Source organism: Cricetulus griseus (genome assembly GCF_003668045.3).
Source record: "Cricetulus griseus strain 17A/GY chromosome 1 unlocalized genomic scaffold, alternate assembly CriGri-PICRH-1.0 chr1_1, whole genome shotgun sequence".
Lineage (NCBI taxonomy): Eukaryota > Metazoa > Chordata > Mammalia > Rodentia > Cricetidae > Cricetulus > Cricetulus griseus.
This window is the reverse complement of record NW_023276807.1, coordinates 234,322,949-234,349,214: the sequence shown is the minus strand read 5'-3', so window position 1 is coordinate 234,349,214 and position 26,266 is coordinate 234,322,949. Positions and strand designations below refer to the sequence as shown.

The window sequence follows — 26,266 nt, the reverse complement described above, 5'->3', positions numbered from 1 at the left end:
TGAACATCAATGGAAACTAGCCAAGACCATATGATGGAGCCATCTGAAGCAACTGGGACATCTGCACCCACCAGGCTCTCAGCCACTGCACTGATTACCCAGATACTTCAAGGAGATTTTCTACATTCCTCTCTAGAAAAAAAATTCACTTTCTTACAAATTCCAAGTTTATAGATAGGAATGACATGAAACAAGTGGTACAACTTACTCCAAGATCTTTGTTATATAACTATAAATGCTACCATTTTGTCACTGTCAACTGAATTTTTTTTACAATCTTTGAGTCATATAAACCAAAATTGCATAATAAGATGAAAGAAAGTTGATTTTATCTTGTGTCTGTCTCACAGAAAACTAGTTAATCTTTAAGAAAAACACATAAGCAGTAGATAAAGGCAATTGGTTGCTAAGTTCACTTCTAATATTATGGCTGCCTTGGAAACTGAATTACGAGGTAATTCAGTTATGTATGTAAAGAATGAGAGAAAACAAAAGCCAACCCCTCTAGGATTTATTTTCAGTATAACTCAAATGTAAAAGTTTTTTTTTCTCCAGAAAACTCAAAATGTCTAACATATCCCATTTAAGTTGCCAAATTTACCAACCCAGGATGCACAAAGCAGGTTCCAGAGCTAGTAAGAAAAACAAAGGTGGCTATTTGGCCCTTTATTCACCCAGTTAATCCCCAATTTCCTTTCCCCCATGGACAAGTCAATGTGCTACATGGTGGATGGTGGATGACTGATCACTATGCAAATTTTCCTAGAGAAAGAATTCCCAGAGTTCATATTGAGTTCCCCTAAGTTCCTTAATTTCCAGATTTCATCTCACTAGAGACTTCATTAGACTCTTAGTACCCCTAACCTCTGAGAACTTCACCTAGAAGGACGTTATTTCAGTTGTTAAATCCATCCAAAGAGAATGGTGGTTCCCAAGAGAAATCAAATTAAGAGAAATATCCTAGATCTCTATTGTGCTAGAACTATATCTCTACTAAACATCACTCCTAAAGAAACACATACCGCAATTTCCCTGAAAATGTCTAAATACATGGAGAAGGGCATTTTCAACCAACATTTTATTTCTCTTTTATACTAACATTGAGGCGGGTTGCCTGGGCTCCCGTGAGAAGACAAGATTATAATTCAGAAGATACCCATCATTGTAGACATAAAGTTTTTGGTCAATGGGATGATAATTAATGCTCTGAATTCTTTCCTGCATCTTTCTCATTGGGATGGCTAGATAGCCTTCCTTCCCTGTGTTTGTATCATAGTAGTAAAAAATTTCTTCTGTTTTGGTATTCAAAGTACGGGTAGCATAGAGAACTCCACATACCACGAAGACATTAGAAACTGATGGTTTGTACTGCTTGGTAACCCACGTGTCTAGCACCTCAAGAGAGGTATCATTCAGTTTACTTATCACTATGTTACCTGTACTGGCCTCAGTTGCATAAATTACCCACAGTGCTTGCTCATCTACATCGAAGTCAATGTCCTGCCAGTTCACATTAGCATATGAGAAGCGGTTATTATAGGCAGCCATAGGGAGAGGTCGATTCACAGTAACTTCATTGGTAGTCAGGTTAATTTTGGCAATGTTCCTCCCATTGTACCAATTCACATACAGGTTGTTGTTGTATGCTACTGTACCACCCCCTTGGCCATAGCGAATCCTATAGTCTCGAGCATGTGAATAGATTAACAAATTATCCAGTGAGTTATAAAGTCTGTAAGCTTCTAGAGCCCTCGCATCTGAATTCAGAGGTGCCACCCAGTACAGAGTTCTCTCTGGATGCTGAGGAGAGTATTCTCGACCCCAAGCACCATATTTATAATTAAACCCTAGCCAGTTGAGCTGAACCACAGCCGGAGCACTGATGTTCACCACGCCACCATGACTACAGCTTCCTACAAAAGAAGAAAGAAGACATTCTCAGAGAAAGTGTATGCTTAAACAATTTAACATCCTAAGAACCAAAATCAACCCTTAACATTTTCCCCACCATGGGTCAATCACAATGGTAGCTCTGGAGAAGAGTCATCTTCTATTTTTCTCTCAGTGCGAGCCCACTGCCAGATCTACAGAGCTGCCTCGTGTTTTCATCAGTAGGTTTTCAAGTTAGAAAATAAATGTAATATTTTCTAACTTGTAGAAATGTAATAAACTGCATAAAGCCACATTTTAAACTTTGAGTTCCTAGAAAGAAAGGGGAAAAGTTGATATCTCATATTTTCTTCTCCCAGAAAGCATTTTGCAACTATCGTCATTTTTGTAGCAAAATTGAGAAACATGTCCTTTCCTCATAAAGCCAAAGGTGCTACTTACCAGGGTCAGCCCTAGGAAAAACTATGATTAATGAAAGATAGACCTAAGGGGACTGTCCTTGCCTTCCCTGGGACCCCAAGTATATATCCACAGCAGGTACCAATGTTGCCCTGAGTTGATCTCAGAAAGGAACTTATAAATACAGCATTTTGATAGGTCAAAGCAGAGACCTTTAATGGTAGGATTCTCAAGCTTCCCAGCCTTGAGGAACTAGAGTCATTTTGCCACAGACTTGCCGAGAGAACACCCCTGCACATAAATCACTTGGTGACCATCTTGCTTCAGAGCTTTGAGATGAGTCCTGTTCTTCATAATCCATTTGCTGCTGCATCATAGAATGGCAGGCAAATATCTCATCCTTCCCATTCTGACACAGTCATTGTCAAAATGTGTACAATCAACTGGGACCAGATGCACTGATCCACTGACTCTTCATTCCATGTAACCCATGGACAAATGACTTGGGCCGGGCAACTGGCCCCTTGCTGCTTGAATACCCTCCGAAATGTCTGCCAACCAAAAGGGTTTGTGAGCCATAAAAAATAAAGTAAAATTCCTCCAGCATTTTTACAACATCTATCCAAAGAACTGAACATATATTCTCTCCTATTACAACAAATATCATCCTTTAAAGAAAAGTAAGCTACTTTATTGGAAACAAAGAAAAAGCCAACTTCAAGTGCATTTGACGTTATTTTTCCTTGTTTGCTACTTGGATCGTGGAAGGGAGGAGGGAGGGAGGGAAGAAAAGGAGGGGAGGGAGGGAGGGACAGAACATGAGCATTATCTCGGGCTCTAAGTGTCTGGAAGGAAGCAAGGAGTCATGGAGGGCACAAGCCTGAACTAGAGCCAAAAACAGACCTGCACAGAGCCGCCTGCGATTAGCTCTGGGAAGTAAGGAGAGCCAAGTGACTGCCTGAGCCCCTCCTTGTTAAATGCTTCTGTCTCTCCCTTCCTTACTCAAGGACTGCTGGTAGGTGAAACCATTACTAGCAATCCTGCTTTTATTTTTCCAATCTGCTGGGACTTTTCGGTCCCTGAATTAAATACGTGCTCTTTAAATGCTCTCATAAATCCACAGTTGGTGGGAAAGTCAGCCAACCTTACAACAGGTAGAGAAATAAAACCACACTGCACCCAACCTCAAATAATTTTGCATATCATTAAACAAAACACAGTCACAGGTTTATTTTAATAATGCATGCACCATTTCATAAATAAAAAAGGCAACGTGTGTTCAGCCAAGAGACTGCTCTCTGCTAAAGAAATAATAAATAAAATTATAAATTATTATTTCTTCCCGTAAAAGTGATCTCTCAGATGAATGCTTGTTTGCCTTTGTTTATGAAACAATGCATGAATTATTAAAATAAAGTTAGCAGTGTGTTCAGTTTAATGAAAACAAAAACTGTTCCAGTTTCCATATGCTAAAACTGGATTTTTCTGGTTAAAATACCTAGCAGAGAGCTTATTTATGCAACTACATTTCACTGTGAGGAAATGAAAGTCACCTCCCTTCTTTCAGGTTGGAAGACTTAAGGGTTGCTTGCTTCATTGAACCTGAATTTCCTGGAAGGAAAATATCCCAAACCAACAGTAACACAATATTTCAGAAAAGCTCATGATGCATATAACTTATCCTTATGTTCTCAAGGGTTAAAGATAGACTGTTCTGTCTCTGATGTGAAATCTTTAGACATAAAAGAACCAAACTACGCAATTAATACTTCTAACCTTACAGCAATGGTTTCATTGTTAAAACAATAATTAAGGTTTATTATTTCTTATCTTGACCAGAAATTTAAACTGTGCCTGTTGTAAGTATGAAAATTGAATGACACTTTAATTGCTTCTCCCACCTCCCAATCATTTCTAAATACTCTCCTATCCATTATTTTTTTACTTTCCTTTTATCTTCTGCCCCCTCTAGATATTTTTAGTGCTCTGGATATGGTTAAAAGGAAGAAGAAATAGGAACCAAAAAGAAGAGAGAAAAAAAAAGAGAGAAAAGCATTATTGTCAGTACTGTGGGCTGTGGCTACAGTATAGTAGTGATGAATGACAAGTCAGGGAAAGGGCTGTGGTTGGGTGGAGGGCCTCCCCGATAGCTGGAATCAAACAAGGAAACTACCCAACTGGCAGCCATCTTGGTGCCCACTGCTCAGCGGAGTGCCCATCTCCTCCTGTCCCTTTCACATGGGTCTTTCACCCACTCATCTTTATTTCACACCCTCCCTAACTCCTGCCTTCATGTCAAGATCTTAAATATAGTCTATTCCCTTTCTTACCCATTTCCCATCCCTTTGGCAACAAGCAGTTGTCCAGCCCATAACCCAACAACTGCCAAGCGCCAGTGAATCATTTTACATGTGCTGGTGGAAAAGAACAAAGCACCAAATTTTCAGAAACAAGAGTGTCCTTCCAGCCACTCTATAAGCAAGGAAGCAAAGATAACTGAGAGCTAATCAGTTGGGTGCCTTGTTGGAACTGCCTTCTCATTCCAGAAGTCACAAGACACCTCCTTGTTAAAGCAGCTATAGTCACAGTCACATACCAGCCTGGCACAGAGAAGGTATTGCAGACAGGCTCTAGTGCAAAGCCTGGCTCTACTTTTTTGTTACTGTATATCGTGGAGCATGTTGCAAGTTTCCTTATGTTAAATAAACAATGTCTAAGCCACAGGAGTGTTGAAAAGAACAGCAATAAGGCTTGTAAATACAACTCAATCGATAGTAACTACCATCATTATAATCAGATCATACCAGTTCCGCTTTACATAGCTGTTTTCTGGATAGTGGCTTCTGGGTATTTTTTCACCCATTCTGGTAGTCTCTAGCAATCTAGCAAACAGAGGGATGACCACACAAGGGAATAAAGGAATAAAAGACTTAGCCAATCATTAAATCCAACCTCATTTTACAAAACGCTAGAGACCCACCCTGATGCATCTGATTAATTTGTTTTATAGACTAAGGAGCAGGGAATTCTCTATACAAAGGCACTTTCTTCATCATGCAATCCATTAGCTCCTATCCCGGTATTCTCATAGTCCTGAGCCTTGAATCGTGGCTATGTAAACTTTTTAAGCTAATAGAGTGGATTTTTAAAGCCAAACATGGTATGCCTACAGAGAAAGCTTAATTATGGGTCTGTCAGTGCAGATTCTCGCCTGGACAACTAAGCTGTCTGTGTACCACATCTGGAGAAAATACGATTAACTTGTAAGAACTACACAATTAAGCTAGGTGGTAGTGGCTCATACTTTTTAGCCCACTACTTAGTGCGTTAGGATATAGGCTTGGCATGAACGTCAGGCTACCCTGGACTACAGAGTGAAATCCTATCTCCAAAAAAAGCCAAAACAATCCAAGAATTAGGCAAGTAAAATGATTACAATTGTAAGAAAATTGATAATAAGTTGCTTCTGCATCATTGGTTGTGTTCTCAACACTCTGTGCATCTCTAAGCTTAGGATTTTAGCATGCCCTCCCATGTCGTTTGCATCCCGTTCAACCACCTACCATTTACTGAATACCTTCTATGTACCTGCAAAACCTAACTTCCTCAAGCAACACAGTGACCCCTGGGAATTATCATCATTTGTTTTCCAGTGGGCTGCTGCCATTTAGATGGAGAGAAAAAAAATAGACTGAAGTCAATTGTTTGAGGGGGGGAGTTAATAAACAGAAGATCAATTATTCTACATTAGAAAGTTCTGTAAATTGAAGCAGGAAAAGATTTTATTTGTGGCAATGCACATACACACATTCATGCACACACATATATTGCATTTTATTAAAAACAAAACACTTTGGGTCTAAGTTCAAGCTGCAAAGTTCAGCTGCCTTGGTGGAGCCCAGAGAGTGCAGAATTATTTTAGAGCTGAGGCTCATATATGGTCTTTTTTTTTTTTTTTTTTGGTTCTGTGCAACTTCACAGTGAAAAAAAAAAGGCAGACAGGCCAGATTTTAAAGTCCTATAATAGTGAGGAACTTTAATTAAAGTCTCCACAGGCTCACAACTTTGTGGTGCCTGGGGATTTTCCAATTCTGCATTATCAACCAATCCAAACATAAAGAGATCAAGTGAAAGAAATTGATTTAAAAACATGACAAAAATCAGTTTAATATAAACATCATAAATATAATATGGACAAAGCTGGAGGAGGGCCAAGTGGTTTGGCAGGGATCCAGGCACAGCCAAGGTTGTGAGAAAGTGAGTGGAAGTCTGGGTTGGGTTTGCTTAAACCACACAGCTGGGCTGAGATGGTTCACAGGCATCTAAGTGCGAAGGCCTAAGGGAAAGTCTTGTAAATATTTCTAAAAATAACTCAAAAGGCTTGCTTGCTTTCTTCCCTAAATATTGAGCAATGTGTTTCCCCTCCCCCACCATCACCCTTAGGTGACTGCCACCTGACTCTCAGGTTATTAGGGAGTGTCCTGAGATCGAAGACATATTACAACATAAACTGTGTCACTGAGTGCTGGTGTGCCTTCAAGAAAAGCAACATCCTCCAGACTCAAGCCCACCCATTGGAATATCACAGAACTAAGTTAGATGGCCCTGGATGTTCCTTCTTGCTTTAGAATGTGCTAGATTTCCAGTTGGTGACTAGAAACCTGTGCCAAGAAAATCAGTTTGGCTGGGGTCTGCTTGCTCATCCTTGCCAAGCTTGTGCCTCTGCTCTGAATCTTGCCTGGAAAGGCTGCCATGGTCCATCAGAACCAGCTCCCACTTTGGTGTGATTATAACTCTTATCCAGACCAATTCAGCTTTACGGAGTCTCTGAAGGCAGACCAAGATCCTTGCTCTAAGCACCCTCTGTAAATCATACTAGAACAGACCTCTGGCTATAACTGGAGGGCACATCCCCTGAACAGGACCAGAAGGCAAATAACTACAGTCCTACCCAACTGAAGCCTTAAAGAAGTCAGTTACATGAGAAGATCCAGAAATCTATAGTCCAAAGGAAAAGACTAGTGAGAATTGGCATTTGTAAAGACAACAAAGGTTTCACAATTTGATGACAAGTGACAGTTCCATGGAGGCCGAGATGCTCAAGACCACGAGAGAAATTCCTTTGGTGTGAAATCTATAAAGGATGGGGCTGAATTCTGTGACTGAGAGGCCAGAGGGAGGCAGCAGGATTTAGCCCTATCTCTGTTCACAGCCAGGCTTTCACTTCAATTATCATGATTACTAATAATATCCATTGCCGGTGTATGGGTGCTGATTACAGAGCCCTGAGCTTCCCAAGCACTGCCTCATTAATCCCCATAGCAACCCTATAAGGTGAGTACAATTATTCTCCCGTTTTACAAGTAAGATGAAGGATCTTTTCTCTGCAGCCACATGGCTGGCAATGTCCGGGATCCCAAAACTATTTTCTCCAAGCCACCACTCCACTGCTTCCATTCATGGATGAATTTAAGTACCTGCCTCTCCCTCCCCCAACATACACTTTTCTGTAGTTATTCTGGGGAAGAGTGAGATGCCTCCTGTTCTGCTGGGTGGGTAGCAAGGCATGTCCACGGTGTGTGATACCCCTATCCCTTTAATTCTCAGTGAGTCCCAGGACTCAGATTACAGCCGGTACCCAGAAGGCACTTCAGGGAGGAATAAATGTAAAGTGCAGAGGAGTGTGGAGGAGAAGGCAGGAAAAAGGGATGGCAGAGAAACAAAGGCACACGCCCAGCCTATAACATAAATGAGCCAATCAGCCCTTTCCATCTACCAGAAGGCAATGACACATAAATGCCACAAAGAGATCCCTGGTCCCATAGCTCTTCTCTCCTTCAGACAGTTTTTTCCCTGTTATGGAAGTGCAAAAGGAATGTGAGTAACAGTGGATGTTGTTTTAGAAAAATTCATTGTGCTTTTCCTCTGTGACCCCCAGCATATGATAATAGAACTAGTTGAAGGTGGGAAGATTTCAAATGTGGAAGAATAAACTCAGAACTGCAAAAATGCCACGATTCCTCCATCCCCATAATCTCAAATCTTTTCCCCACCCAGCTCATGGCTTGTTATGGGCTCTCACCCAAGTGGTAAAAACAAATAAAGGCTTACCAGGAGCAGGTGGAGGGGGCGTGGCAGGCACGAGCTCACTTTTAGAGGCCTCGCATTCTTTCAGCTTGTTCTTCAGAGCCAAGATTTGCCGGCGAATGCTAAGGACATTGTTTTGGTCTAGCGTCTCCAGCTTCTCTACCAGGAGAGTCATATTCCTTATCTAAGGAAATAAAAAATTCAGAGTGACTTTATATTATTGTGCAATTTCTTTCATAAACATTCTGGGGCTGACTTTGTCATTTAGTGAAACATTGCTGCAGAATACACCAGAGATTGGTCTGAATGGTTTCATTTGGAAGAATACATTTTATGGTTTAGACTGAATGCCTGTCACATCTCAGGCAGTGTGTGTGACAAGAAGAAAATGGCAAAGATTTTAACAGCTTTAATAACAGAGCAAGCCTCACTCTAGGCAATCACAAATGTCCATTAAAGTTCATTTCTAATAACCTTACCCTATAAACTCGTGTTTACTCATGTCGTATTATAATTAAGTTTCTAATGAATGGTGAGAGCTAGAGAAAATGTAAATTCTAAAATATGTAACTAGAATTCTCAATTATAGCCATGTCATGACCATGCTAGTAAATTCTGGTTGATATAAATTGCCCAACCATAATATTAACATGGCAATCTTATCCATAGGTCTTTAAAGACTTTGCTAAGACATATTCACAAGAAATCTATTTTTCCCTTAATTTTTGCATGTTCTAATTTTTTCAACTTATTCTTGAGACTTTTACACAGTATATTTTTGTCATATTCTTTCGTACCCAGATCCTCCCCCTCCACACCCATTCAACTTCACGTTCTTTCTCTCTCTTTCAAAAACAAAAACAAAACAAAAGAGCAACTAAAAAACATGGAGTTCATTTGTGTTGGTAATCTACTCCTGAGCATGGGATTCTTCTGAGCTGTGGTTGATGTACCCAGTGTCAATCAATTAAAGAAGACTAATTTTCCCTCTCTCAGCAGCTATTGTTTACAAAGAGCTTCTTGGCTAGAGGTGGGACATTATGCCCACTCCCCCTCCTTCATGCTCAGATCTTTTAAATTCATTTATTTTTATGTTATTCTCATGGGTGTTTTGCCTGCATCTCTCTATGAGGGTGCCAGATCTTTGAGTTATAGACAGTTGTGAGCTGCCATGTGGGTGCTGGGAGTTGAACCCAGGTCCTCTGGAAGAGCAGTCAGTGCTCTTAACTACTGAGCCATCTCTCCAGCCCCTTGTGCTCAGATTTTTAAATAGCTTTAGATTGTGCATGTCTTATGTACCTGTGCCAGTTTCTGTGAGCTCACATGTGTATCTGCCTTGTTGTGTCTGGAAAATTCCATTTCCTTAAAATCATCCACCACCTCTGGCTCTTAAAATCTTTTCATTCCCTCTTTCTCCATAGATCCATGAACAGTGAGGACAGTGGTGTGATGAACACATCCCTTTCAGAGCTTAAAGCCCCAAAGTCTTTCAATTTCTGCACATTGTCCAGCTGTCAGTCTCTGTGTTGATTCCCATCTATTTTGAAGAGACGTTTCTCTGCTGAGTGTTGAGTGGTGCACTGATCTATGGGTGTAGCAATATGTCATCAGGAGTTGTTGTATTGCTATGCACCATCCCAGATTCCAAGCCTTACTACAGGGCCATGGTAATAAAAATCAACATGACATTGGCATAAAAACAGACATACTGAACAATGTAATAGAACTGAAGACTAATGTAACTCCACACAACTACGGACAACTAATTGACAAAAAGAAAAAAAAAGCAGAAAACACACACTGAAGAAAAGATAGTGTCTTCAACAAATTGTGCTGGTCAAACTGAACAGCTGCATGTGGGAGACTAAAAATTGATTCATATCCATCACCTTAGATCTATGTAAGGCCAGATACACAAGAAATTTAAGAATGTGGAGAATAATTCTAAGAGAGATATGGGGTCATTCAAAAGGGAATATATCCACAATCTGGTAAACTAAATTCTAGTCTCATGAGGATAAACCAAGAGAAGATCCCTGGTTTAGCATGGCCAATTCAGATTTATACCATCACTTCTTAAAGAACAGAAAGGAGATTCAGCTCTGGGACAGAATTCTTAGTGTTCAACATCTGCTTCTCAGTTAACATGTTCCCAATACACTTAACTTATTACACAAGTATAGGCATTCATCCAAAACAGAACACAGATTGTCTCATGGTCCTGAGACAGTAGCAGAATTAGGGTTGAGGAAAGAGTATCCCATCCAGGTCATGGCGCTTGTTCAGTCACTGGACAAAATGCATTATTGATTGTCAAGTGAGGCATTCCATACCTCCACTTCCAGCTTCTCGATAACGTCTGTGCTTCCAACAAAATTCTCCCTCAGCTGTATGACCAGCTTATGCATCTCATTCACTTCCAGCTTGATGAGCGCAAAGTCCAGTTCTGTGTAAGAAATACTGTCCTTCTCCATGACCTCTACTCGGACAGTCAAGTTCCGGAGCTTCTTCTCATACACACTGATTAGCTTGACATACTCCTTCACCTGTAGGAGAAGCAAAAAGCTTATGTCAACTCACACCATCATATCAAATAGACTTCCCCCACTACAAAATACTTGAAGATTATTTGATCTTGGTCATCACTTGCAAAGGAGTGTTTCCAAAAACAGCTACCCCTTTTGTTTTATTTATCGAGAAGAATACTAAAAGTAACGTGTTACTGTGGCTTTGGGTCACACTCACCTACACTGAAAATAACCTGTATGTGTATAATAATGTCCCTTTTCAAGTCTAAGGACGCTAGCTCATTGGACTGAACTGCTTGGGATCATCTAACTTCTCAGGTCTTTTGCTCTAAATCCGGATTTCTTGGCCTCAGTGCCATTGACATTTTAAGCAGGTCTCTTTCTTGTGTGTTGGAGTGGGGCAGCTATGCCGTGAATTGTAGGATATTCAGTTGTTCCAAGTCATGACAACCAAAAATGTCTCAAGACATTACTAAATGTTCTCTAAGGACAAAACACTACCTCTACCTTTTGTTTAGAGCCATTGCTCTCTCTAAGTCTCAGTGTTTTCTAGAAGAGGGGACATCTCCACCAAGTAGAATCCTCTCCTTGAGAATCATGTGCCAAGAATTCTGAGCCTCTCTGCCTTTTACAAAGAAGGATAATGACCCAACGTACTATACAGTACGTGAGTGTAGGCACGACTGTAAAGTGCACATTTCATTAAGTGAGTTCACATTTGTTCCAAGAACTGATTATTGCAATCAGACCTTTAAATTACACATTTGTTGCATATATTTGAATGTCTGATCATTAAGTTAAAATACTCCCAAAAATTCCCTTGGTGGTTGAGTGTATAATTGGAACCTCCAAAAGGATATTTCAATAAACAGTCAGTGACACATTTTTGTATCTGATCTCTAAAAGAAATGTCATGGCTTTTTCAAAGACTTGCTCATTAAAAAGTTGCTGCTTTCGGTTTCTTTCTTAAAGTGTGAGCATAAGTAATACTTCTCCCCAAACTGCACTAATGGCAAGTGCCTGGATGAATTCAGACATATGTTGACCTGTGGTCTTTCTAATGACAAAGCCTGTCCTAACGCCTATCATTGTAGCCCTTCCACTTAACCCCATCATGCAAATTAGAATAGACTCATGGGCCCCAGACCTTCAGAACTAGAGCCTCAGGAGAAGAGGGTTCTAATGAACATTGGAACTGCACTCCTTGGTACCTTACTATATCTCCTCTGGCAATCGACATTCACTGTCATCAAATGCCCCATTACTTGGAGGCTGATAGGGATAGTGATATTTTGGTGGATAGAGGTTTTAAAAAAGGGTGTGGGGTGTATATAACAAACCCCCACCCCTCAAAAAAAATGAACACAGACACAAGGTGTTCAGGCTTCGATTTCTTTTTTAAAAAATTGGCCATAAAGCCTTGCCTCTGGTGAAAACATAACAATAATGCACCAATCCATTACAGAAATAGATGTTTGAGAAATGAGTGTGCTTGCTGGCATTTGGCCTTGCCAGCTCTGGGAACAAACGAAATACCCCCGGCTTTCCTGGAACACTTTGGTGACACGGTAAAGCTACTGTTCTGTGCAAATGAGTGATGTAACTGTCATCTCTGCTAAATAAAATGAGGTTCCCTCTGATTATTGCAGAAAACCTGGGGCATGGCCTGGAGTTTGTGACCTGTGAGAATTTGTGCTGGGTCTGCCCCAAGTTCAGCTACAAAACCAAATGTCTCTCTAAACCTGGCACGAAATTTTGAAGGGTGATCCTTTCTGCTGACATTTGGAGGAAAGCAGGGTGGTATCCAGGAAAAACTGGAATTATCCACGGTTGTGGTGTGCAGGAAAAAAATTAGAAAATGGGCCAGAAAGGCTTCTTATGTGAAACTTACAATTGTATAGATTTTGTGCACAGAGATAGACAGACAGCTCTGAGATCTTGTAGTTTCTGCTCAGTAATGGCAGACTAGCAAAACCAGTGATGAGGCCAGTCCCACACCTCTGACATTTAGTACCTTTACTAAATTTAGCACATTTTTCCCTCCTGGACTTAGAATAGTTGTTCTCAACAGAGGAAAGAAGCCCAAGCAGGGAGCTTGTCTCCAGAGATAATTTGGTTGCCACAACTGGTTGTTGAGTATGTGGTACTGGCATTTAGAGGCCAGGGATGGTGTAAAAACATGCTAGCAAGAACATGGGTCTTAGACAGAGAGGGCATGCAGTTGTAACAACATCTTTGCACCAATTTCATCACTAAGGCAAGTGTGAGTCTAAGAACATTCACAATGCTGGCCATCAAATCACCAGGCTGGCATTCACAGCTTCTGCTTTATTTTGTTTGGTATGCACTTAAACATGTCATGAATTAAAAAAAAGAATCAAAGTTTGTTTGGAGTTTGTTTCTGGATTTGTTTCTTACAATAAAGGTAGCCTTGTCATAAATAAGGAGGTAGAGTGTCTGGCTGTTCAGCTAAATAATTAGTCTGGTTCATAGTTTTGTCAGTTCCTCAAAACCCAGAATCATAACTATAGCCAGATTACTTGAAATAAGTAAATGGACTTTGAAACATACTGTTATCTTCAACATATCCTTAAAAGCAAATGCAATTAGGTTAATTGACCCTGAAAATATCATCAAAACATGCAATATTTGGTACAAGAACTGCCTGAGCTCAAATCTAAATTCAGTACCCAATAGGCAAATCATTTAATTTCTCTAGGCTTGACTATACTTCCCAAACCAAGGGTAATGACATCAAGCTTGCAAGATTATTGAAGAGAATAGAGATGCTGTACATTAAGGGCCTCGCTAATGGATGCTCTATAAATTCTAGAAATTAACAGAGAAATAGTTATTTCACTGTTTTTCATTATGACCTTTTAATTTATTTTTATTCCACTGCACGAAGCATTGCTCAATCAATGTTGTTTGTTTATGGGTTGTTCAAATACCTCCCAGGCTGCCTCAACCTTCTCAGGCACAAGCATTTATTAGTAAATGTGTCATATTAAATAACTTTCCCGAAAGACCAGGAACCTCAAGAGAAAGAAAAAAAACAGACAACCTGAGCTGCCTTTTGTGGCATCTCCTTCCTAAGTATGATCACACAGGATGTGTCATGAGCAACAGAAAATTCTAAAATGCTTTCTGCATTTTCTGCAGTGGCATCTTCCTGACTTCCCTGTGTACTGACAGATAATGAATTAATGGAAGGCAGTCTCAAGCCTTTCACCTGCTCACAGTGGGCATTCCCCCAGTCCCTAGATAAATGGTGATTTCTAAGACAGCCTGGGGACAGCTGTAATAATTCACCCGGAAATCCAGAAGCTGAAGAGATAACTGGGGATTTGAAGGCATAACCAACTCAGTATCTTGAGTCTCCTCAGAAGAGTAAAAACAGCCTGGATGAGGAAAGAGGTCCGGCTTGATTCTGAAGGCTCAAATCCCTGACCTTACTATAGCAGCCAAGAGAGGAATGACCTCAGGGAAGTTGCTTTACCTGTGTGAACCTTGAGTTTTCCATCATTAAAGTGGGAGTGAGGAGATGTGGTCTACCTCCATTAAAGGCTCGCTTGAAAGAACATTTGAACAAGTACAAATGAAGGCTGCTACTTTTATCACTGGTGTCATCCACCAGAACAAATCATCCATGCAAACCTCAGATGATGCTAAATTCCTTTTCTAGTTTCCATTTCTTTTGATTTTCTTTCTTTTTTTCTTTCTTTCTTTTTTTTGTGGGCAGAGGGACAAACTACTGACACCTTCAGAACTGAAGGATTTCCCACCTATTCTAACACTCTCTCTACCAATTATTAGCAAAGCAGCTGTCACCCCACTTACAGCACTTAAATGCCCCATATTCATAAACATGGCAAGCCATGTCCACTCTCTGGGGCAGCTTGAGGTTTCAAACTGTCCTTCATACTCCTGCCAGCAAAGACGACATGCAAATCAGTGGCTTCCACCATTTCAAAGCAAATGACTCCAACTGAAAAAGACCTTTACCTAGGATTTTCCTCTACTTGTTATGTTTTTATGCATAACTTCTTATCTCTACTTGATTATGCTGGAATAAGGCTATGAATATTAATGGTTGGAATTTATAATTTAGTGCTATGCCTTTTCTGCTGATTAATTCAAGGACATTTTATTTCTTAAGAAGCTAGATTCCTGGAGTAGTCAAACACATTTTTCCTGGACACTCATTTTAACTTAGAATATTTATCTACCAATTCAGGTTGAAAGCAGGGTCTCAGGCTAACCGTAATTTTTGTCTTAAAGGATAACTGTATTGGATGTTGTAGTGGCTATACTTAAATTGCTCAGGAAAACTTATTTAGAAGGCTGCAGTAAAGCCAGAACTCCTTGTAAATTAATGGGGTTGTATTAAATAATGCATAATGTGATTATATTCTAGCTTGGACTTCACCTGGACATAAAACGGGAGCCTTTCTAATTGATTTGTAGCTTGGCTAAAAAGCTGGAAGGGGTTGAAATTGGAATGGCAAGTCACATGGCTCCAGCAGGCTTAGAGAAAGACATCTCCTTTAGAGTGAATTCTTCTCTGGCTGGGCATTGATGGTGCACACCTTTAATCCCAGCACTTGGGAGGCAGAGGCAGGATCACTGGATCTCTGTGAGTTCAAGGCCAGCCTGGTCTACAGAGCGAGTTCCAGGACAGGCTCCAAAACAATACAGAGAAACCCTGTCTCAAAAAAACAAACAAACAAACAAAAAACAAAAAGAAAGAAAGAAAAGAAAAGAATAAATTCCTCTGGCTGCACGGAGCAGCGACCAGAAGGTTCTAGCTAGGGTTTTCCCCAAGGCTGAGAGACCCATTGATCTCCATTCAAATCCCCCCAAAAAAGCCTTCAGTTTTGGACTCATGGAAGACACATGGAATGAAATGTTCCTGTTCTAACAAACAAAAATAAGTACTGGGGGAGGGGGGGTAAAAAGAAAGGGGTCATTTAGATTCAAATATATCCATCATTAAAGTGGGTAGAGAAAGTAAAAGATGGAAGGAAAATGGAGAATAAGAAAGAGAAGATTTGAGAAGGAAAAAAAGGACAGGAAGAAGGAGAATGAGGAAAGGACCATCTAAAAATGAAAGAACACCAACAAGAGCACAACAATAAAAAGAATAGAAAGGACGAGTAAGAAAGATTAGGAAGAGTGAGCAAGATAAAGAATTAAGGCAAAGTGAATAGGAAACCAATGGACACAAGAATGGATAAGAATTGAGGGGGAAAGTGAAAGAAGATTAAACAAGAGCGAAGGAGGGTGGAGAAGAGGAGAGAGAAAACAAATCAAATCCACAAGGGTAAATGAAAGCCAAGGAGACGAAGAAACCACAAGGCAATCCGAGTGGCAGGACCGAGGGTTTCCCACTTCCCCACAGTGTGAGGACCAGAGTCCTGCAGACCCTGAAGTTCTCACTCTCTACTAAATCAAGCTACTGTTTGAAAAGAATACACATACCTTAGAAAATTCTTTCTCAAACTTCTGAGAAAGGTTGTGAGCTGTGAATTCTAAGCGCTCCACTCTGTCAGCAGGAAAAGTGGTGTCCGGCAGGGAAACGGAGCACTGGCAGGTCCCATGGCTGTCCACAGAGCCGGTGAAATTGGAAAACGGCTGAAAATAATAAAAGGCGAGTGTCAGCGACAAGCTGGGAAATGAACCTTTTAGGCAACAGGAATGACAGAAATCGGGTTGGCAAATCAGTGACTGGAGGCAAACAAGTACTGTCCAACACATCAATAAACGGTGTCATATAGACAAGCCAACCCCATCTCCACCTGTTGGCTAAGCCTCTGTCAGCAGCTTGTATCAAAAGCAAGATTCTCCATGCTTGAGGAGTCTTAAAGAAATCGTTCTATCTCAGTGCAGAGGGAAGGAAATAAAAGGGGCCAAGAGCAGTAAGTTTGAACATCTGTTCTTCCATTTGCTGGATGTGACACCTTCTTAAGTCTGTTTCCTCCCCTATAAAATTCAGATAACCCCGACTGAAGTAAGCAAGTGATGTGTGCTGAGACTCAGGCATTCAACAAGTGATTGGGTGCTGTCACTTTCTCTTTCCTTCTATCTGTCTACACACAAACACACACACACACACACACCAATCCCAGCCCAGTTCCTCCCAATTAGAATAAAGAAAACATGAAGGTTTGTGGGTAGTGGTAAAGATATCCAATGAGAATTCAAATCCTCTCTTCAGCTGGGAAATCATAAAATTCACATTTTTCCAAATGGAAATGAGCCATCTATTTACCCAAAAATTGAGTAGCATATAAGTTTAGAGGTTTCTTGCAAATAGAAGTTCTCTAGCTCATTTTAAAATATTTGAAGTTTCTTTAAGATATTCAGGCTCACACTTCGATGCTGCTGCATATTTTAAAATGACAGGTTTGAAGGATTCTGTTTTTCTTTTGTCCCCTTTGAACTACCCCAAGGGGATCCTGGCACAATTAACATTTTTCATTACTACTATTGCCTTGCAGAGTGAATCTTGCCAGCCAACTGGCTTTGCTTTTTAATGATCTCATCATCTGAAGGCCAGCCTAAAGCTCACCTATGGAGTATCAGCCTGAAGGGACTCTTTGTGACACTAAAGAGGAGAGAGCAGTTTTCAGAGTCTGGAGAGACTCCAGCCATGTGTCAAAGTTCACATCAGCTGGCAGCAGCTGAGTGTGTCTGCCCCCCACACAAGCCACCTCTACTGATCTCCATGACCCCTGAACAAACTTGGTCCACATGCTCCTGTAATTGAGATTTAGTCCAGCAGTGACCTCTGGGCCAATTAAGGCTCTTGCAAAGGGTGGTGGTTGTGGTGTTTTTAAATGAACCTAAGCTTTTCTAAGATTATAAGAATGAAGTGTGTGTGTGTGTGTGTGTGTGTGTGTGTGTGTGTGCGCGCGCGCACGCATGCAGACATGGAAGATGTAGAAGCCAGAGGACAACCCCAAGTGTCATTCCTTAGGAAACATTTGCCTTTTTCTCTTGAGACAGTCACTCATTGGCCTGGGATTCATCAAGTAGGCTAAGATGCTGATCAGTCAGTCTCACAGATCCTGCTCATCCTGCCTCCCCAGTACTGGGACAACAACCCACACTACCACACTTGGCTTTTAAATTGCAGGTTCTGGGGACTAAACTCAAGACCTTGTGGTTTGCAAGCAATTTATCGGCTATACTACCTTCCCAGCCCTCCACACCAAGGAAAGTCTTGACACTGTTCTTTCTTGCCCAACCAGATTCCTCCTTCTGTAGGAATCAGACAGTAAGGTTCAGGAGCAAGCAGGTTTATGCTGCACATGGGAGCAAGGGGTTAGAGTGGAGGTGGGAAGGGTCTTGGCAAAAACTGAATAAAGGCTAAATGATATATACCAGGAACCTGTTGGAGAGGTTGGATTCTACTGGACTCAGACATATTACTCTATCTAAAGACAGAAAGACTCTAGCACAGGTATGCCAAGTCATTTACAGGTTTTTGAAGAAATACCTTATTATAGTAACCATCTAGCAAAGAAAAAATCTTGCATTGCATTGACAAGAGGAGGTTAATTAGCTTCACGAGACAGGGGGGACCATTCCTGTACTTCTCCAAGAAGCTCTGTCAATTCTGGGAACAGCAGATATCATCAAGAAGTCTCTAGACAACTAACTAGGAACCACTAGGTAACATCTTTCAGTCCTGAAGTTCACCTGAAAGACAAGCAAATAATTATGAGCCCAGCTGACAGCCATTCCACTGGCTTCTATTGAACATCTCTGTCCCAGTGCTGTGGAGTCCATCCTGCTTATCATCAGCCCAGCGTGCTTGGCTGACATCAAAACGGTCCATAAGTTTGATCAGTGTCTCCCATTAGAGATATTTCTGCTCCTGGAATTCAAAGACAATGAAGCTAATGGTGATGAGTCTCTCTGCGGTGAATGTGCAGACTACTTGAATGAAATGTAGGGAATGAGACACGAAGACAAGTGCTTGTCCCCTTGGCCTTTGGAGGGATGTGTCATCCCCTTGTGGAGGGTAAGCAGAACTCTGTGTGCCCCACAAGAGTGACTAAACAGATAAGTTCTCACTGGGTATATGTTAAATTAACATTTACAAAGGTCTACAATACCCCATATTCTGGAATTAGAAGCTGATTAAAACCAATTCTAACCCAATCAAGCCCGCTTTCTTTCTGAGTGCTCTAGGGGCTTTTCCAACAGCCTCAGACTCTGATGACAAAAGCACACAGACCACTGGGTCTCTAGCCCTGCCAGTGACCGTGAGGAGCCTCTCCTATATCTACGAAAGGAAGTGGCCAAGTCTTTGGAGGCATGTGTTGTGTTCTGAACCAGCCAGCAGACGGTGAGACTCACATCTGTGATTTAAGGTCGCAATTGGTTCTAATTAGCAGCCAAGTCTAAGTGCCCACAAAGATTCAAGACATAAAATAATGGTACTCAGAGTTTCCAAAGTACAGAAAATGATACGTTTGAAACTTGCTCAATGACAGTTATAAAAGGGTTTTCCACTACTTCCCAACAAGCTCATCAAGATGACAGCCAGCCCTAGAAAATTAGGTTTATGGTGGAATTGACACCTGGTCCGCTAAAAAAAGGAGGTTGGAGTGTGATACTGACTCCCTTGCCACAGGCAGATAAGCAAACGATGAAAGAAATTGAATCCTCTGTAATTTAACTACTAGTTCTTACTTACTTTTAAATATGGGTCTTCTTCCAGACAGCAGGCACTTTAAATCCCTCTGTTTCTTGACTGATACTTTACTTTCTATTATTTCAGTTAATCCAAATGCTGGATTTGATGGGTAGAGTGAAGCTTTATAGCAAATTATTATTTACAAAAAAATAAAAAAGGAAAACATGTAGCCCATTCTCATTAGCCCAGAAATTGTTTAATACAGGGTAAGAGTAGATTGGGGATTTCTGATGACGGAGGAGCTGGTGTGCGATTGTGATTCTCTGAACTTCCTCCATTTTAAAGCAATTTTCACCTGTACCCCAGAAATATAGAAAGCTGCATGCAAAGAGATGGTTTCCACAACAGGTTCCATTGAAATGAATAACAACCTGAATGAAACAACTAAACTAGCATGAGCAGACTAATCTGAAGAGATGTACCCTCTCAGTTTGGTGACCTGACCATGGTAAGCCTCAGATTTAACATCTCTAGAAGGGACCATTACTTTTACCTAACTTGTGGGTTAAATAAGCAGTAAATGTACTAACCTAGTCTTGGCATTCATTAGGCATGGACTGAATATCACTGATGCTGTTGCCCTCTAGGCCCCGTGCAAGCTTTTTGCCTGTACATTTTAACGATGCTAATGTAAATGTTCTAACAGAAGCTTCCCCTCCCCTTTTCCTATTTATCCTTCCACTCAGACAAGTTCATGGAAGTGGCTGGCTAGAGGATCTCTAAATGAAAGTCCTAGTAGTTCTGAATGAGGCACTTTGATGGAGTTAGGGACTCTCAAGCACCAGTCGCACTGCAGCAAGGCTGGCCTGGGTGGCTTTGCAAAGGAACACTTCTGCAGAAAGGCCCAGAGGTAAAGTGGGCAGCGGTTTCCTGTCCCTCATCCTGCAGCTTCTCCATGCCTCTTTTTCTTTTTTAAAGGAAAGCCAAAATGTTCTCATCCCCCAAAGAACCAGACAATCTATGCAGGGAACCTCTCCAGGGCCATCACTGTAGTAGGACATAGTGCCTTTGTTGGTTCATTTCACTGCTGCAGATGTTTGACACTGGAAATAGCCCAAGCAATTCCTTATGAAAAAGAATGAGAAGAGTTAGCATTCCCTTGGGAAATTTCCACTTGCAATGGCATTTTCCTAAGACTAATAATTCAACTCCTTTTAACCCATGTTCTCTCTATGTGTGTGTGCTTGTGTGAGTGTGTGCCCATGCACATTTGTGGGAAGGTAGCAGATGTCTTTCTCTACTATTTGCCATGCTATTTTTCTTGAGACGAGATCTGTCACTGAACCTGGAGCCCACCAATGAGCTGTAATGGTTGACAAGTTAGCCCAAGTATCCTCCTGTCCCTGCCTCCTCCAACCAGATGGGTGCTGCCTTACCTGGCTTCTTACATGGGTGGTAGAGATACAGACACTGTTCCTCATGCTAGTGTGAAGGACCTTTCACTGCACAAGCGTTTTACTGACCTTACCATGTCCTTAGACTCATTAGCCATCTTCCTTATAAACTAGGTAGAGAGGAACTGACAGGGCTCCAGCTGTCGCATGGAGACTCTCACTCCCTCAGAGTGTATTATTTACCCCCAAAAGGCTCCCTCTGGGCAGCAAATCAGGTGAATAAACTTTGCAAGCATGGATTCTCTGGAATCTCTATCCTAAAAGCTCCCATCCCAGACTACACATTAGAATCAACTAGACTTTTTAAATGCCTGAGTTGTAAACACCGGTACAGGTTAGAACCAAGGCATCTGGACTTTTAGGATTCTCCTCACCACTGATCCTATTGGTCAACCTGGGTTGAGACTCTCTTTAGAACACACCTTCCCCCAAGTGCATTAGTAGAAAACTGGGATGTTGTCTCTCCTGCTAACAATCTAATTACTTCACCCAGGTTTTAATTCATTTCCGAGGCATCTACAGTGAAAAGAAAGGGTCATAAATCCTTTCAAGTGCTCAGGTCTAGTCATCCATGAAATTGTATTCAGCTCCCCAAAAAGCAAGAGGAAAAGAATTGAACATAGCTCACCCAGACTCAACAACTCTCTTACCCGTGACACAGTACTAACTTCTGCCCAAGATGTGGCTCTTGGAGGTACCACGGGAGTTGTAACTTGGGGTGATACTGGAGCTGACTCCAGGGAAGAGGTGGAGGTCAGAATCTCTGAAGTCCTGGAGACAGAGCCAAAGCAGAATAAAAGGGACAGCAGAAAAGCAAGTCTGTAACACATCTTGCCTTCTTGCCTACAATGCTGGCTTCTTCCTACAGCCCAGGGCTTCTTATAGTGCCCAGTGGGGATTTCCCCATGGCCAGTATGTGAAGAAAGAGGAAACAGCCAGGGAACATGTGACCCACCCTAGGACGGTCAGAACATCTGCAACCTGAGTCCTGTCCATGCCTTACCACAGAGTCCCCTCTGTGACCTGCCCTTAGATACATATCTCCCCACAGCCAGACAAATATTAACTCACACAAGTTTCTCAAGCCAATATCTGGTTTCCAACTTGATCCTTCCTTGAAGGAGTTGGAATCAAAGTAGCCTTTGTGGATGAGACAGTTTGGAGGCACCAAGGGAAAAAAAAAAAAAAAGCAACCCTTGGCTTTCTGCCTAGAAATGACTTCCCGGTTTTTACTCCCATTTTCCTGAATTCTGCTTTCCAGAGGGAGGGGGCTCACTTTAGAGACTGCAACTCTCCTCTAAGATGTCTGAAGCCTTCCTCTTCAAAACCTGCTGCCCAGGTTGGCTCTGGCATACCCCTTGCCTTGTCTGTTCCTATATCAAATTCTTTTTTTTCTTTTTTATTTAATTTTTACAAATTATAATTTCACATGTCAGTCCCTTCTCCCTCTCCCCCTCCCCCCAATCCCCCACCATCCCCTTCCCCCCTCCACTCCCATAGAGGGTAGAGCCCTCCACAGGGGCTCCCCAAATTCCACAACATCATCCTGGGCCAGGCCTAGGCCCTCCCCCATGTCTTATACCAAATTCTTTTAACAACAACACCAAGAATTTGTTCTCCAGAAGTCCACACAAGACTCTGCACTCTGTGCTTCTAAAGGAAAAGAAAGAACCCAGCTAAACAAGAGACCCAGATGACCCACTGACTAGTCCTCTATATCAGGGTATTGCTCCCAACCTAACCAAAGAAGCCCAGTAGACACAATTCTCTGATTTCCATTGCCCCTTGCACTGTGGGCTAGCCAGGTATTCAGGACTCACAGGTCACTCTTCACGTTGGTGCCTTTTCTGTCAGCCAGCTGATCTGGCCCTGAGCTCCCAGCTCCCTTTGCATCTCTCCATTGCATACACCTCTGTGGCCTCAGCTTTCCTCCCTGCAGAGGGAAAACTGTATTGGTATTAATAGTAAAACCTAGTTCAGTCACTCAGGAGTTGGTGACCTTGGGCATGTCACTTAGCCTCTCTGAAGTTGCAACAATCCCTAAAGTATTAGAACTCAGTGGAGTGGTATTTTTGAGAGTTGCTTTTACGTTTTTAAAGTGCTATACAAATGTCAAGCCTCTTCTGGTCTTGTGTATAATTCCCCAAAGCCTGGATCATTATGTAAGGTTATTGAGTTTAAAACAGGAAAACCAGGCAGAGTCTATACTCTGCCTTAGCCCTTCTCAGGAGCATTTGGAAGACCTGTTTTGCAGGGTCCTTACACTGCTTAACCTCGTGAGCTTTATGGACTCTCCAAATCAACATGGTGCTAGTTCGAGAGACCAAGTCATAAACCCTTGCTTGATCCATGACTCACACCATCAGGAGTAGGGGTTGGCAGGCAAAATATAAGCAGGAGAATGGAAAGTAGAGAGATGAGAAAGTAAAGCATGAAAGGGCAACATAAAAGCAAGTCTAATTCTTTTAAGTACTCCAAATCCCCTTTGGGCTGTTCCCCTGGTCCAGAGCTCTACACTGTGCCTGACTCAGGAGGACTGAATGAACATGCCACTCAGACCAATATCCACAATTTCAGAGTCCACATTGCCTCATCACTCGGGATGATGGTACTGCCTCCATCCACTATCCATACTGGCACTTGTCAAGTCACCTGTGGATATCTACTATGTCTATTCAGTGGGACATAGGGTTGGAAGCAGCTAGAGAAGACAGAAAGGATAGGTACTAGATGCCAGAGGTTTTTTATGTTTGTTTGTTTGTTTGTTTGTTTGTTTTAGAAACATCAGCCACCTAACATCAATCCAAAGGAAATCTTTGGTGAAGATCAAGGTATTTACCTTGATCTAGTTTAGCTGTTCAGAGAGTAAGAAATGTATTTTTAAGCTCATATCTCTATTGTTCCCTATATGCAATTCCATGTTAAGAGTTCAATAAGCAACAAATTAGTTTTAACATAAGTAGGCCTGTGCCTATTTGGGATATATTTAAAATAAAATACATGTTGTCAGTTTAATATTCCAATTGAACTAGATATCCTATTGTTTTTTCTGGAGCTGTTGAAGCAGGATGTAGACTGTGAAATTCATTATTCCCTGTGGGAAGTAACTCAGCCTTGGCCTTTTTGATAAAATGTTCTAGTCTTTTCAATGCTTAACCCAACATAGAGAAAGCATAGGACATTTGTGAGAAAGGACACTGATGCACTGAATTCATTATACTAAGATTGAATGCTACCAACGTGGATGTAGAGAAGAGAGCATTCCTCTACCTCCCATCTCGAGTCCCCTCTTCCTCTTGACTCCCACCAAAACAAAGAGTAAAATCTGTCCTCATTTGCTGATAGCCTCTGTCTGTGGCTATAATGAGCCTTCCTTATCCCTTTTTCAAAAAGCATGTTGGGCCCCTTGTTGGAAAAAAATCTCATTAACCATGGTTGCCTGTTGTCATGGCTACCTTTGAAGGCTTCTGTGGTGAGTCCTCTGGAAGACCCCTTACCAGAGGGGTTGTAACCTACAGAACACTGGCAGAAGTTCTCCCCAGCAGAGTGGTGACTTAGTCAAGAGAATCAGTACCCCATTGTGCTTAGAAGCTGCTTTGTTCCTGAGTACCTCCATGTTTTCAAACTTACTTAGTAGCCTCAAATACAGAAAAACATTGGTGATGCCTCCACAATGAGATTATCAGCAATAATAGTTTGACCAGTTCCTCTGCAAACACCTTTGTTGTAAGAAACAACAAGCCTCTTATTTGACAGCCTCAAAAATACGAGAAAATTGTCACGACCTCAAAGCAAGCATTGTTTTATTTATAAAATTGTAGCCCAACATGGACTTCTCTAATAATAAGGGGGTCACTGAAATTCTCTTCAGTAACACAGCGTTCCTCGCTGACAACTTGGAAGTTGGTATTTATGCACTTCTTAGGTAACTCACCAAAGCCACACTTTCTGAGAAGATGCGGCATTCAAGAAAGATGGAATTGATATCAGCTTAATTTAATCCTTCCTTTATTATAAAAAAAAAACAATGTCAGATACACTTTCACAAGATTTCAGAAAAGAGTGCTTGTAGAGTATATATTACATGCAAAGACAATAGAGACAAGGTTTGGTCTACAGAGTGACAATAGAAACTGTGTTTCAATGACCCTTTCACATTACCTGTTTACATTCCTAGGAATCATCAAAAAGTTTTTAGCAATATCAATAGCCAAGTGCAAAAGTAAAAATCAATTGACAGCATTTACTCATTCTGAAAATCACCCCTTTGTTAATAAGTGTACTAGAGCCTAGCCCGTGGAGAATAGCATGTCCTACCATGAATTCTAAAGGAAGAAGAAACCACTGCAATCCCAGCTCCAGATGAAGCTCTGGAATTTACTGACCATGGCGAGGCAAATGAGAGACCCTGCCTTGAAGTAAGAGATGGACAGCCCCTGAGGAATGATACCATAGATTGACCTCTAGTTTGTACATGTATGAACACACACACACAACACAACACACAAGACACATAGGAGGGAGGAAGAGAGAAGAGGAGAAGAAAAGAAACAAAGAAAGACAGACAGAAACCAAAAAACTTAAGGAAAATACACATTTGCTAAAGAAAATGTTTGGCAGGCCCTTTCAAGGACCAAACAAATTGAACACAATTTCAATTGCATAAAGCCTGAGGGAGTATTAGACAGACCTTGGAGACCCACACAGGTAGGTTAGCTGGGAAGAACTAACATTCACATGGTGAATGTCTGGAGAAAGAAGATTATATCACGAATCTGCACCACCTAGACAAGTGCCTACCACTTGGTGACCAATAAGTGTACAATGAGGAGACTACATAATGAATGAATAATGAATGAGTCAATAACAGTTATGAAGGCTTCCTTCCCACTCCTCCGCCAGCCTGACCCCTACCAAGGAGAGTGTACCCTCTGCTCCTGTCCAATTCCTACCCAACTTCCAACTCACCCCGGATCTCTCTGGGCCTGCACCTGCTTAGAGTGGACCTGCCCAGTCAGGGAGGAGCTCCCTGAATCTGGAAACACCTCACTCTTCCTTCTCCCTCCTCTACTGCCCTGACCCCTACTGAGTGAGCAGATTACTAGGAGAGGCAAGACCATCCAGAGTTGCAGACATTGAAGTCTAGGCCCATACACACCACCGGATAACAAGAGGAGATAGAGAGACCCACCTGAACCCACTGGAAGAAGACATGGGGAGAAGACTGAATAAGAACACACTCAACAACAGAAATGCCAATA

General features: G+C 41.6%; 1 protein-coding gene across 1 annotated transcript; it reads right to left on the bottom strand.

Annotated features, from left to right (window-relative positions):
• On the bottom strand, nt 1–21,835 carry Olfm4 (olfactomedin 4). Its single transcript, XM_027394035.2, has 5 exons — nt 21,656–21,835; nt 16,386–16,538; nt 10,710–10,922; nt 8,401–8,560; nt 1–1,913 (listed from the first exon to the last, which is right to left on the bottom strand). The coding sequence occupies exons 1-5, from the start codon at nt 21,833–21,835 to the stop codon at nt 1,090–1,092; spliced, it is 1,530 nt and encodes a 509-aa protein (XP_027249836.1). The 3' UTR covers nt 1–1,089.
• Nucleotides 21,836–26,266: the final 4,431 nt, after the last annotated feature.

Coding starts and splice junctions, on each gene's coding strand:
- Olfm4 (XM_027394035.2), bottom strand. CDS start 21,835: ATGTGTTACAGACTTGCTTTTCTGCTGTCCCTTTTATTCTGCTTTGGC. Junction 16,539..21,655: donor AAGTTAGTACTGTGTCACGG/GTAAGAGAGTTG, acceptor TATTATTTTCAG/CCGTTTTCCAATTTCACCGG. Junction 10,923..16,385: donor TTGAGAAAGAATTTTCTAAG/GTATGTGTATTC, acceptor CTTCTCCTACAG/GTGAAGGAGTATGTCAAGCT.